The sequence below is a fragment of the Cetorhinus maximus genome, chromosome 14, assembly GCF_964194155.1.
Source record: "Cetorhinus maximus chromosome 14, sCetMax3.hap1.1, whole genome shotgun sequence".
Lineage (NCBI taxonomy): Eukaryota > Metazoa > Chordata > Chondrichthyes > Lamniformes > Cetorhinidae > Cetorhinus > Cetorhinus maximus.
Window position 1 is genome coordinate 63,943,195 of NC_135892.1, and position 14,373 is coordinate 63,957,567.

The following is a 14,373-nucleotide window of genomic DNA, read 5'->3' on the forward strand; positions in this document are numbered from 1 at the left end:
ATTTGCATCGAATTATAAGCCATGCTCCCTGGAATCATCCCCCCACATCAAATTTATCGTCCACATCAGCGTGACTTCAGAACACCATGCTTCATGACTGCCTATAAAAGGCGTTCACCTGGCAATCTGAATTTTGAGGGAAACTCAGAGGTGCGTGCACACAACCTTGCACAGCGCTCATGAGCATTGTCCGTAGGTCATCAAGGAAGAGGCACCACGCATTCACAGGGGTACAGGCAAGTTGCTTTTTCTCGGCTGGCTTTCAGTGCGATGCCAGGGCAAGGGCTCCAGTGCAGGTCAGATGGGGAGGGGAATGGGGGCGGGGGGGCAAGGCAGCACAGACTGAAGGAAATACTCAAGCACATGCTGGGAGTTGGCAGGGTGGGGGAGGGGGGCTGAGGGAAGCAGCCATGCACTTGAAAAAGCTTGTCAAAAGTGAGCATTCTTCTGCAGCTGCGACCATTCAGCTGCAGCTCCATTGACATGCTTGGAGATGGGCCTGTGAAGCTTTTCTGCCCACTCAAGCAATGCAAAAGCATGAAAGTACCACCAAATGCTCCAGAACCTTCCACCCCTCAGGCATAGACTGCAAATCAATGTGCATTTTAGAGGGCAGCAGAGCAATCGGCCGATTGGGCAAGTTGTACAATCACCTTGTGAAGGTGGACATGGTGCAGTCATTGGTAGAGGTGCTCATAGTCCCATGCAATGTCTTTATTAAAGTTTGGACCAGTATCTATCATGGTTCAAGCTAACAGCACAGCTTTGCAATGTGTGTTAGGGGAATGCCTGCGCCTGAGCTGAGAGTACAGCATGCAGTGCAATGGGCAAAGCTGCTGCCAATTGATCAAGTGGAGTGGGGTGGAGGTGGGTGGGGTTTCGGCAGCCAATGAACGCACTACACATTGGCCATCCAAGTGGTGGCCAGCACTCTCCTGCATGTGTGAAGGGACCTTCAGACTGAACCAAGGGAGGTTCTTAGTATACCCATGCTAACCCACGCTTGTCTCTCTTTGATCCTGCAGGATCGTGGAGCCTGGTGATTTAGTGATATGCCTCATGGCTTACAGGGAGCAGAGAAGAAGAAGAGGAAAGCAGTGGGGGCACGTGGCTCAGCAAAGGGAGAAGCAGCTCCCTCAAAATGAAGCGGTGGCATGGCCTGCTGCGCATGCAGCTGAAGATCCACAGCGAGCCATCGCTCATAGGCGCCTCGCTAGTCCCAGGGTCCATAGATGGTGACTGTCATTCCTGCAGATGACTGAGAACCAGCGTCGCCGAAGACTGCGTATGTCTAGGGACTGGTCGGTCGCATATGCAACCTACAGCAGGATTTGGCGCCATGGGGACATGGAAGTCATTGACTGCCAGTGGCCAAGAAAGTGACCGCAGCACTCAATTTTTGCACTGGTGGCTCCTTCCAGGGCTCTACAGATGACCTGTGCAGGATCTCGCAAGCCTCCACACACGTGTATCCAGGAGGTCACGGACACCATCTTGGCGAAGACACAAAACTTTGTGCATTTCGTGCTGGATCAGGAAAGCCAGGAAGCAAGAGTACTGGGAGTTCATTGATCCCAGGTTTTCTACAGATGCAGGATATCATTGACTGCACTCACTTGGTGCTTAGATTTCTGTGGTGACAATCAGTCAATTGTGTCAACTGCAAGGACTTCCACTCACTGAACGTTCAACTGGTGTGTGAGCACCACAAACACATACAGCTCTGCGTACAATTCTCAGGAAGCATCCACAACTCCTAAATCTTTAGCAGGTCTCAAATCCTTGATGTCTTCCAGGCTCCACAGAAGCTGCAGGGTTGGTTCCTTGAGGATAAGGGCTACCCACAGAGGACGTGGCGGCCTCAGACTGCAGCACAGCGACGGTACAACAAGGCTCATGTCACAACCCGGACTTCGGTGGAGCAAACGATAGGCACTTTGAAAATGAGTTCCTGGTACCTTGAGAGGCCCAGTGGAGCACTGCAATACAGTCCCGGGAGGGTGTCACACATTATTGTCGCTTGCTGCGCACTCCACAATCTGGCGCTGTAGTGGGGGGAGATGGACGAGCTGCACATATCCTCTGATGAGGAGGACATCGAAAGGGATGATGATGATCAGGTCCTCAAAGGCACAGATGTCAGCAAAGAGGCCACTGCACTGGCCAGACAAGGCAGGCGCGCTCAGGAGGCCCCCTAGCCGCAAGATTTATGGAGGATGATGATGAGATGCAGTGCAGACCGTCCTGACATCCTCACCTTGCATTTGTGAACATTTGACTCCTGTGTGGATGATGGCAGCGCACATACCCTAAGTGTTCAGGCTCGTGTCATGGAGAGACAGTGGAGGCCCTAATGGTTGCCGGATTCCAGGAGGATGATGACGACATGCAGTGAAGACACTCCATAATCTTCACATTGCCTTTATGTCTGACTCCTGTCTGGTTGAGGGCAACTCACTTGCGCTCTGTGATCAAGGTCATATCATGGAGACACAGCCGTGAAACTTTAAATGCACCTGATCCTTTGTCAGCCTTCAGCACCTGACCCCTTCAGAAGCACAGAGTCACTGGACACAGATGCTGAAGAGGTGGGCAACCAGCCCCACCTCAGAGGTGCTGAGAGCACACAGAAAGAATGATGGAGCTCTGTGACATTCTGGCAGCAATAACAAGCACCATCAAGGTGCTGGCATCACTGGGGAGGCAATGGCATACTGGTATTGTCGCTGGACTAATAATCCAGAGACCCAGGGTAATGCTCTGGGGACCTGGGTTCAAATCCTGCCACGGCAGGTGGTGGAATTTGAATTCAATAAAAATCTGGAATTAAAAGTCTAATGATGACCATGAAACCATTGTCGATTGTTGTAAAAACCCATCTGTTTCACTAGTGTCATCCTTATGGCCTACATGTGACTCCAGACTCTCAAATGCCCTCTGAATTAGGAATGGGCAATAAATGCTGGTCTAGCCAGCAATGCCCACATCCCATGAATGCATAAAGGGAAAACAAACTGTGTCCAGTGAGTGTGAAGCCAGACCATCACTTTGGCCTGAAGGTTACACACTCGCAGGGAGGAGGCCCTAGACTGAGACACCTGCCTTTATCTGTGCAGGAACCAAGGTTTCACATGGGAGTGACAAGGAGCGATAAGAAAGGAGACATTCTTGGAAGTTTATTTACAATAGTGAACATTAGTGATTAACACCCACCCCAAGCTGTGAAATTACATCTTAAATTTCCTAACCCCGCTGCTATGCCTTGGTGCTCCCCTGACATCCATAGCAGAGGTGGAGGCAGCCTGCTGACTGCTATGCCCTATCTGTGAAGACCTTGGTGGGTGTTCTCTGGAGGGCCGAGACCTGGAGAGCCCCGGCCTGCTTTTGGGGTCCTGCTGTGTGCTCCTTGTCCTGTGAAGCTGGAGCTGTTGGGTTCACAGGGAAAGGGGATTTGGATGGGCCGGACACTCCTGGAGTCACCTGGATGGATGGCCCTGGGGTGTGCACCTGCTGATCCTCCTCCCTGTGGGCTCCCGAGGGCCCCGGCTGACTCCTTGAGGAGAAGGGGAAGCTGGAGTGAGGTTGAGCTGCCCCGCACCTCTTTCACATTGACACTGTTGGAGGTCAACGATGACGTCAGCGATGGAGTGCAACCCATACAGCAGCGCAGGACCAAGGTCTCCACAGCCGCCACTATGCTACCGATTTTGACCCTCAGTGTGTTGGCATGTGTTGGCCTTGTAATCCGAGGAGTGCAGCAGGCATCCCTTCCTGATGTTCCCGAGCTTGCCTTTGCAGCTGCAGCGACTGAGGTCTGACCGAGTCCAGAGGCTCCTCATCTAACTCAGACTCAGCAGATTTCTGACCTCCAGTAGTCCTCCGAGTGCCAGAAACTTGGGAAGTCCCTGTCGCCACCAGCTGTGGATCAGGTAATGGGATGTACTCACTAGATGGTGACCCCAAGGCTACTCTAGAACTAGGTCCCACCAAAGTATTTGTCTCTTTACTGGTGGAGGGTGTGGGTGAGCGCTGTGGCGGGACTTCAATTAGGGTGTCATCAGATTCTTCTTCCGAGCTGTCTTCGGGGCTTGAGTCAAGGACCTGGCTTGTGAACCCCCTCAGGGGCTTCCCAGATGTGCCTGAGAAAATAAGGAGAGATAATTAGTGCATGGCAGGGGCCTGTAGAAGAGGAGAACTGACTCTCTGCATGGTTGTCTGATGGATGTTGCACTACTGGATCCTCACTTGGTTGAGCACTGCTGACCTCACCATCAGCACAGGAATGGTTCAGATCGTCGCCAGCCAGCTGGATGACTCTATTTTCAAAGTCTGTGAGGAGCTTGATGTCAGGCATCGCTCCACCAGTCTGTGACTTCTCCCTTTTGTTGTGTGCCAGGTTGCCCAGCATGAAGACAGATGGAGACAGCAAGACGCCTGCCAGGCCAGATGATAAGTATGCCTGGTATGTGTGGGTGATGAGTGGTGCCATGGACAGGATGAGGGCACGCGTTGCAGGGCAAATGAAGGTGTTTATGAGAGAGTGAATGGTGATATCCCATGAATTGGCAGTGAGATCACTGTGGATGTGTGATGGGTTTGAGTGTGTGAGTTGAGAGTGATGAGAAGACTTACCCTGGCAGAATGGAGGAGATCATTAATCCTCTTTCAGAATTGGGTGACTGTCTGCTTTTGCAGGGCGTTGGTGTTGACCACCACTACCGCTCCCTCCTATGCTGGATTTGTCACCTTGCTTGCTGGTCTTCGCCCAGAGTTGGGGTAGAGGGCTTCACAGTGGGCTCCACTGTGTCGAGTAGGTCTCTGAGGGAGGAGTCACTCAATTTGGGGGCAGCATGTTTCCTCCCTTTGGCAGCCATAACTTTGCAGCACCTTCCGATCCCTTAGAGAGTGCTAGCTGTGTGCAGAGGTGCCCTTTAAATATGGCACCCGGATTACTGAAGGCCTGAGCTGACAGTGGGGCGGGCGAATGAGAGGTCGCCTGCCAGTGATCCGGCGTGTTTCCTAGCAGTGCATTATTAATGAGGCAAGATGTGCTGGGAACGTGACGATATGGCGCGTAAACCCACCATTGCGGCTGGCGGGTAAAGCATCCTTTTTCCCGCCTGCTACCGCACTTTGTGCAAGCCTGGGACAATTCCGCCCTTAGGCTCCCATTTCTTCCTAAATCCTAGAACATGACTGAAAAGGATGGAAAGTTGAGTGAATCTTTCCAGGATTTGTATCCAAGATATTTTGTGTTCAATTCAGCACTCAACCAACAAATAACTGAACTTGCCTTGCAATTTGCTGATTTGTCCAGCTTCTGTATATTGAAATAAAGGATTTTAGTGTGTGCTAATCTAGCTACTAGGTTATGCTGTGTAGGATACCTAAACTACAACATATTACTACTGTGCTTGATTTTGTATTGTGCCTGTAAATAAATGCCATGGAGTTATGACTTATTCCAGTAGAGTTTGTTATAGTGGCAGGTTTGAGGCGCTGTGTACCATAACAGGAACTATAAATGCTGAAATTGAACAAGTCAATCAGCATGTGAAACAGAAAGAATGGCTAAGATTCTTCATTAGAACTGCTAAGAGATGAACTACCCATCATGATAAACAGTCCATTCCAAATTGTTAACATTCTCAGCTACTGACTGTCCTGTGCACTTACCGCCCTTTGCTTCTACTTCAAATATTCTTTTGATTTCTATTTCACGTTGAATGATGGATACTGTTAATGCACCAGGCTATAATTTATTCTATGGTTTCAGTCGACACCGTAAGTCACAAGAGTACAGTATGAACAATTTACTGTGGTTACGTGAACCGCTAGCTTGAAGTCTAGACTCAATCACTTGAACCAGTGAAAGTAGTACCAAATTTTCTTGAAACTTTTGTGCCATTGCAAATTATAATTTAAAAAATCACAGGGAGATATAATTAGGCAATTATTTTATCATCTAAAAGAGAGTAGGAGATTCTATGAAGGTTTAGAGGTGGGTTTGCTGCTGATCCAAAGTGAAATAGAATTAAAACAAAGGCAAATCCTTTTGTTGCCTGGCAATGGAGATTTCTGCACTTAAATTAAAGATACCAATTGATATATTTTTACTTTGCTTCACTGGGTATGCAAAGTTGAGCTATCCAATCAAAGTAAGGATTTTTATAGATTTGTCTATAGGTATAAAGAAGAGCCAGTTGGACAGGGAGGGTTTGAACAGTTTAGGGAGGCGGGACATAGAGCCACTTTATTAAACACTAACTTAACTAATGTTGTTATAATTGTGATGAAAGATTTCACATGTGCAGCTTAGAATATTAGCATAAGAAGGACTTATAAAAATGGTTGAAGGCCAAGGTGCTGAGAGAACATTCCAGATTTGGAGAGAGTGGTTACATTTAGCATTACTCTTTCAGTGTGGATTTATTTCTTAAGCATTGTACATTTTTAATTTGAATGTAATTTTCACCAACCCTCATTATTCCTCCTTGGCAACATTTTACAAAAATTTCTGGAACAATTTTCCAAATTTAGATGGCTGTAGGAGGCCTCCTGTATCAACAGTGCAACCACAGGCAATTAATTCCAACATTTTCATTTTAATGTAACATATTTGCGCACTTACCCAATCAGTTCCTTCTTGGTTCATTCAGTTTTTTGGACTACAGTCCAGGAACATTCCTTGCTGAGTTAATTGATCTCAGCAGAATAGTCATAGTGGAGTAGTGACTGGAGGCATAAAATGTTGAAAATACTCATCAGCTCTAACAGCTTCAACATCTGTGGGGAGAGAACGAGTTCATGTTTCAGTTTGTGCCCTTTCAGCAGATGACCTGAAATGTGAACTCCATTCCCCTCCCACAGATGCTAGCAAACCTGCTGAGTATTTCCAGCATTTTCTGTTTTTATTTCAGATTTCCAACTTCTGCTATATTTTGCTTTTGGATTTCCAAGCTCGGAAGGAGAGCAACTAGCCAAAATTCATACTACCCATTCATTATCAAATGTCCCAAGCCAGGATGTGCATGACAACTGAGGAAAGGACTAGTCAAACTCTTGGCAATTACAGTTACCTTCTAGGCCAGCACCTTGAATGAGATATTAGAGGGCCGTTGCCAAATGAGATGCCCATGGTGATTCACATTTCAGTTATGCCTGTCATGTAGATCCAAGTGCCCCCCTCCAAAGCACCTGAGAAATTTGTGGGGGAAAAATCAGTGCAAGTAATTACACTCTGTTACTTTGTTAGATATTCTTGTTTCTTAGAAGTGAAAAACTTTTATTTCTGCTCTCCTTATGAACTAGTCTAAAGCACAAATACTGTGTTTTTCCTGGTGCAAATACTATAGCTGCATTTATGTGCCTCCGCCGGGCATATTTTTTGGCGGGGGGTTGGTGGGTGGGTGCCGAAATCAGCAGCCCACCTGCCATATTTTAATAAATAATTAGAGGCTAATTGAGCTTGTTAACAAATCAATTGATCCTGATAATACGCTGCCCACGCCAAAAAACAGTTGGCGTGGGCAGTCGGGTGGGAATGGGCAGGCTGCTTTTTAAAAACCTTTTTCAAAGGGTGGGAAGGAAGGGACGGTATTATCTTTGAGGGGACCCTTTGCGCATCAGGGTACCCCTAAGATGTTACCTCCCCCTTTTCTTCCTACCTGCTGCACTATAAAACATACCACCCAAACCCCCCGTCCCGCCTCCCTGTACTGCTCAAACCCTCCCTGCCCAAGACCTTGGACTTACTTTGCTCTAGGATCCATGGGCCATCTTCTTGTTCCTGGTTGCAGTCCCTGCAGCACCCACTAATGTGTTCTTGACGCTGCAGGGACTGCTGGAGCTGCCGATCAATCCAATTGACCGGCAGCCCCCGGGGGCAGGATTTTCTCCCCAGTAAGGGGCGGAAGTCCCACACTTCCCCCAATTCAGCCCACCCATGATGTGTTGTGGTTGCAGGGCAGGTTGGCGTGGAGCAGATCGGCTCCATGCCGACTTTGCTTCTGGCGGGGTACGGGAGCAGGGGCTGAGGAAGCGATGCATTTGCCCCCTTGTAATTTGCTGCCCCATATAGTTTTAATCAGACTAATGAAATTCAGTGACTAAAATATATGTACAAAAATAGAATAGGACCAAAGCAATCCTATTCCCTACCCTAGTTAGAATAAAAGTAAAATTGGGTCATGTTCTTGTCTGAGCAGATTTCAATTTAGTTCAGAATTGCAAGATTAAACATTCTATTTTATCACAATAGAACCAAGTTCATGTTTCTCGCAATAAAGGTTAATTAGCTATTTTGAAGAAAAGCAGCACTTCCATTTCCATAATGACTGCTGGCCTTTAATCCTTCTGACAGTGTTAAAGCTGAAAGGCTATAGTTTCTTAACAAATTAATCTGCGAAACTCTTTTGCATCCAGTCGTTCTCTTACTCAAATTCTCTGCTTATCTCTGACTTTTTTGTTAGTCCTGATTTACATTACCAGTGAAAGTAGTTATGTGTTTTGTGTTTCTTTTGTTCTTTAATTCCAAAGTTTCCTTTCTACCATCAAAATAATATGGAAAACTAGAATTTGATGGGCTTGACTGAACATTTAAACAGGTTTCAAATACATGACAAATGGTTAATATTCTGAAGAGGTGTGGGAGCGTCAATTATCTTTGAAATTGAGTTTCTCTGCTTAAGTAATTGAATATGGCAAATGATGAGTGCAGACTTTTATCATCCATTGCTCTGATAATGTGCATGCAAGGTTCAAAGGTGACCTGGCTTACAAGTGATGGGCACACAGAGGAATAGAAAGTAATGTCTATAAACTGACAAGGAATTTACTGCAGTGCCATTGAGGTTTTAGGAGGAAAGAATCAGTTGGTAGCTGTAACAGTATAATTATGATACAGGTACTTTGCATAATTATTTTTCTTATTTTTAAGGTAAGGTTGCACATACCATGTCAAGGACTATTTCACAATGGTTCAGCTTTTATGTCTGCATGCTCTCTCCCCAGAGTTGTGTTCATGCACGTTTTTAAGTTATCAGCCATATCAAAATGGCACTAACTAGCAATTCTTTTGAATAGATATTATATAGATTGGCCTGAGAATTATCCACTGTGCTGGGAAAAGTCGTTGTTATTGAAAGTATTTCAGTGGCAAATTTTAAAAAGGAGTGACATTTCATGAACAATTTATCTCAGAGTCTTACTGACAAGGATATGTGAGTCAATAAAGATAACTTACAAAGCACCTCGCCTTTATTAAGTCTCTGAGCTTTAACATTCTGTTGTGTGGTTCCTGGGCTGTGGCTTGACCTTTTCACACTGTGTTTTATTTCAAGTTTACAGGAGATTCAATAAACCACTCACTCACTTTTGTTAAAAGATGTAAAAATCTGTTTCCTTGAAATGGGGAGGGATGTGTTAATAAAGATGGGGTATACACAGATAACGTGAAAATTTGATATTCTGTAATGTTTTTATAGGTGTGCTAACAAATTAACAGTTTTAATATATTCTATAGTCTTACGCTGAAGCTGAAATACTGTAAGAAACAAATATGATCGTGTTTCTAGATCATTCTTTTACAACTTTCTTTCATTTTTCCTTCATGCAAAATCATGGGGGCAATTTGTTGACTGACCTGTATGGTGAGCATTCTTTTTTGATACTTTCAGGATAAATGTTAAATTGTTAATGTTTGCATTCAACCAATAAACTAATGACAGTTGTCATCCATTTCATAAATCTCATTATGTGCTGCTAACCTACCCAGTGTTACTGTTTCTGCACTTTAACATTTATGCTTTTTGGTTATTTCTTTTAAATAAGCAGCATTTCCACAGTGTTGTCCATTTCTCATAAACGTTATACTGTTTGCTCCTAGGAGGTCATTTTAATGATCACAAAAGCCCTATTAGAAACCTATTCCTCTACTTAATCATGTACCTTTGCCTCCCTTCATCATGTGCCAGTCTTGATTTATTGTTATTGAAAACAGCAAATTGTCTTTTTCTTTGAAGTCTGCAACAAGGTCACTTTGCACTACTGATTACTAATTGTGTTAATGGGGTGGTGTTATCCTTAAGGGAGTGTTCTTTCACGGTGATTGGTGAAGGCACAAGGGGAGTAGTTAATTCCAAACTGCCACCTAGTGATAATGTTCTTACACAACTTCATCCTAGACAGCAGATAACACTATATCTACAGTGTGCACATCACCGTTTGAAGATTACTTCAAAGTACAGGCACCTGGGTGGTAAACAGAGGAAGTCAGAACTAACAAAGTACTTATAAGCACTGATATAACACTTACTTTAGCTTTGTTAAGCTTTGCAACCCACTCCCTCTTTCCCAAATTGCAGGCCAGAAAAGAAATGATTAACAGTGGCTTGAAACCCCTTCCAGATTCTGTATTGTACCCCTTTGCCCGCCTTATCAAATTATACTGATAATAGAAAGCTCTAAAGCTTAATAATAACCTCCTCCATATTTCATAATGTACCCACAGCAAACCCCACTGGACCAGGTGGCAGAGGCTTCCCAGGAACAGCGGAAGTGATTCGGGAATCAAGCAGCACCACAGGGATGGTGGTCGGGATTGTGGCAGCAGCCGCTCTTTGCATTCTCATCCTCCTCTATGCTATGTACAAGTACAGGAATAGGGACGAAGGCTCCTACCATGTCGATGAGAGCAGAAACTACATCAGTAATTCGGCTCAGTCCAATGGGGCTGTGGTGAAAGAGAAGCAGGTGAACAATGCCAAAAATTCCAGCAAAAACAAGAAGAATAAGGATAAAGAGTACTACGTCTGATTATACACTCTGAAGAAGGAAGCCTGTAAAAAAGAAAAGGAAAACAAAAAAAAACTTCATTTTATCAGACATGATAAAACTGAGATTTACTTTTTGCAAAGCACACGGGATAAAGACAGTACACGTAATCGGGAAGGAAAGACGACAGTTTGTAAAGTAAGCATTAACATTTCAAGCTGGTTGAAGTCTCCTACTTGTTCACAGTGTTTTCATTCGCTCCGTCTTCTCGTTGTCAGAACTTTACTGTGGAGACAACAGCATGAAGCATTCATAAAGAAGAGTATTACAACAGTGCACAGAGAATCTACCTGTTACCCATGAGTTTTCAGCCAAAGTGCTAAACAATTGTGCAACATGACAGAAGTCTCATTACTCCAAGAAACTTAAATAAACAATAGTTAGCAGACCCTTGACAGTAAAGGGTTTATCATCTTTACATCCATGGGCGACCTGTGTTTAAGTGCTGGCTACAACATAAGACTAATGTTAAAATAGTATAAAATGGAATAATCCCTTTCTGGTTATAAGAAGTAAGGAAAGCCTTAATTTCATCCACAGGAAATGTAAGGCATGGATATATACAGATAAAAGAGAGCATAGATACAATCATTTGAAAATTTTCATGCACGCTAATATGTTATTACATACATTTATACAAACACGTATATGTGCTTTCTGGACTGTGATGAGTGATGTTTTATAGCCTGTTGTATAGACAATGCAAATATCTCTGCTATCCTGACATTTTTTGGTAAACGTAATGTTATAGCTGTAGCTAGGTATAGACAGGTTTGAAGTTGTTGATGACATCTGCAATGTTAAAATGTTTTTGCAGCCGTCATTAATAGACTCAAACTTCTTTTTTAATTTCCATCGTAATGAATGTCTACCATACATGTATGAGGAATACATATGAATGTACATATGATTTAGCTGCATTTTTTGTAATTGACTCAGACAGTAATCTCTTATGTTTTTATGAGGTTTTTTTGTGTGGGAAGCAAAGCGAGTTTTACACTGAAATGGTGGCTAATGCTATGAAATCTTTGTAAGGTAAACCAATGGAATTTGGTTTCAATTATTTCACATTTTTTTATGTTTGCTACATCCAGTGGGGAAAATGAAAATTGCTAAAAGAAATATCTGATCCTTCAATTATTTGCAAGCCACATTTGATGTTGCTTAATGTCATGTACTTGTTACACAGAAATCCTCCTAAGTATCTATTGAGTCATTGCAGAAAATACAGTTGCCTGTTTGTTCCTATTTAATATTAAGTTTCATAATTTTTTATTTAAAAATGTCCCTTATCCTATTTGAAAGCTGAAAGCTTTAACATTAAAGCATTGAAGGTCTTTCATTTTCTAGCTTTGACTGAACAGTCCTATATGTGGAATATTAAAGTATATGGATCTTAAGAACTCATTATTTAGCTTCTATATTATTTTTAGATGATTTCATAGCAATAAACCCGGTTGTAATGTACTTCAGATCAAATACAAAGAGAATATATTAGATTCTATGGGTGTACTTCAAGGGAAACCAGCTGAATTGCTAGAAGACCTCCTGGGAGGAAAATAGATGTTCACACATTCAAACAGGAAGGAGGAATTTAAAATTAGCTTTAAACAGCAGGGGCCACAACATAACAGGAATCATGTATTTTGTGTCAGCAGTCACTTAGAATTGACTATAGTTTCCTTGCCAACTGCTACAGCCACCTCGATGACATATAAAACAATCATTGCATTAGTCACTTTATGCTATCCACCTCAGATAAATCCTGTCTAAACAAAACTTATTTTTGATCACTTTGCTTTTACCTTGGAGAGAAAAATGTGTTCTCGTTATTGTCAGTTCTTGAGGAGCAGATGAGTCCTTCATCACAATAATGTCACACACACCTTGACAGTGATGTGTTGTGATGTGATTTATGCAATTATATTGAGCAATTGTAAACAGGTAATACATTACCTAAAAATTATTCATGAAAACTGCACCTCTTTAATGTTAACTTGAATACTAACATTAGATTGCTGACCCATTTTATTCTATAGAACTATAATGTTTCTGCAATTAAAGTCAGTTTTCCTATGACTCCAGTAACATAAAAAAGTTAATCATATTCTAGCTTCCCACACAAACTATTGTGAATGTTAACATTTGTGAAATTAGGAAGGTCGGAGAAAGTAATTCTGAATATTTTATACTTTTTTAATTATACCAGAAGGAGACTTGAAAATCCCACAAGATCAAGTTTACAAATAACCTTTTACAGTGAAATCAATGTCTGCTTTTCCCCTCAAAAGTTGCATTAATCTGCTATGTTTTCCTTACTAGGAAAGCAGGTTCAGAGGTTTTTGAGAAACTCCTCTGTACTTAAGATTGATTTTCCTGTCTCATGGCATTTTGGATTCAGCATGGAACCATAACTGGAGCAGGGTGATACTCTCCAGTTGTTGCTTTGTTCTGGTGATGCAAAGGTGTATAAAAGAGGCTTATGGCCTGGTGATTAGTAAGACAACAGATGAAAATGGGAAAAAAAATTGTTTCCTTTAGTTAACCCCATTATTATTAAACATGCTCATACAGTCAGAGATACATTAAAAGTGGCTGTAGGAACTTTAGAAAGCAACTAGACAACAGTAGAATATATCGTAAAGTAATTAGCACTTGACTAACTAGACAGTTTTAAGCTATTCATGTTGCCAAGGTGGTTGTATCCATGCAGTCGACAATTTGGTTTAATGGCTGCACCGAAGCAACTTTTTTCTTATGTCTTAAACTACCTACAGCCCCTAGCATGGCAGTTTCCAAATCTCATTTAGGTTGATACTGTTTGGTACTGTAATGTGTTGTGTTTTGGCAAACTCTTGTTTTAAAACTGTATGAAACTTTACTTATGAATGATGCATTTCACACAAGATAAAACAAGCAAAATCATTCTGGAGCCCCATCTTCGAGTGCTTTGTGTGATAAATATTGAAAGAAAATTTTGTTGCAAAAGCCAAGTTAACCATTATTGGAAATGCTAAGCCAGTGGAATTTACTGTTTTTGTTAATAAAATGTTTCTTATAATAGAAACCTTGTGATACACAATCTTTTGTTTCTTCCCTGTTTAACTGCAAATAACAGTCAAGCAAGTACAAGGGTACAGGTGTGGTATGATATTTCCATAACATTTTTTTTTCGTAGTTTAATCAACTGTATCTTAGATTAAATAAAGTTCCAGGTATATTGGGGTTATCACCGGAGATGGTACTTCTAAATCATTTCTATGTATATTTGTTCCTGGGATTGGAAGGCAGCCTATAAATAGCAGAATGTGCACTGTGCCTGCATCTCTTGAGTTTCTTCATTTACTTTGCAGAATAACAGCTTTTATTTAAATTCATTGGCTTGGATTTTATGGGGCATTGTGGTCCCTGCACCCGCCATATTCCCCCCCACCCCACCCACCCAGTAAAACGTTTCAGGGGAGCTCATCCACAATCGCAACAACTATCCCGCAACAACGTAATACTGGGAGCAGTGTTAATTGCTTTAAGGTGAGGTTT

General features: G+C 42.8%; 1 protein-coding gene across 5 annotated transcripts in view; it reads left to right on the forward strand.

Annotated features, from left to right (window-relative positions):
* Positions 1-13,907, forward strand: part of nrxn1a (neurexin 1a) — a 1,849,731-nt gene extending 1,835,824 nt beyond the window's left edge. For all 5 annotated transcript variants that reach the window (XM_078556994.1, XM_078556995.1, XM_078556996.1 and 2 more), the window contains one exon: positions 10,511-13,907. In XM_078556994.1, the coding sequence (XP_078413120.1) occupies positions 10,511-10,815 (305 nt within the window). In that variant the 3' untranslated portion in view covers positions 10,816-13,907. The remainder of the gene's footprint in view (positions 1-10,510) is intronic.
* Positions 13,908-14,373: the final 466 nt, after the last annotated feature.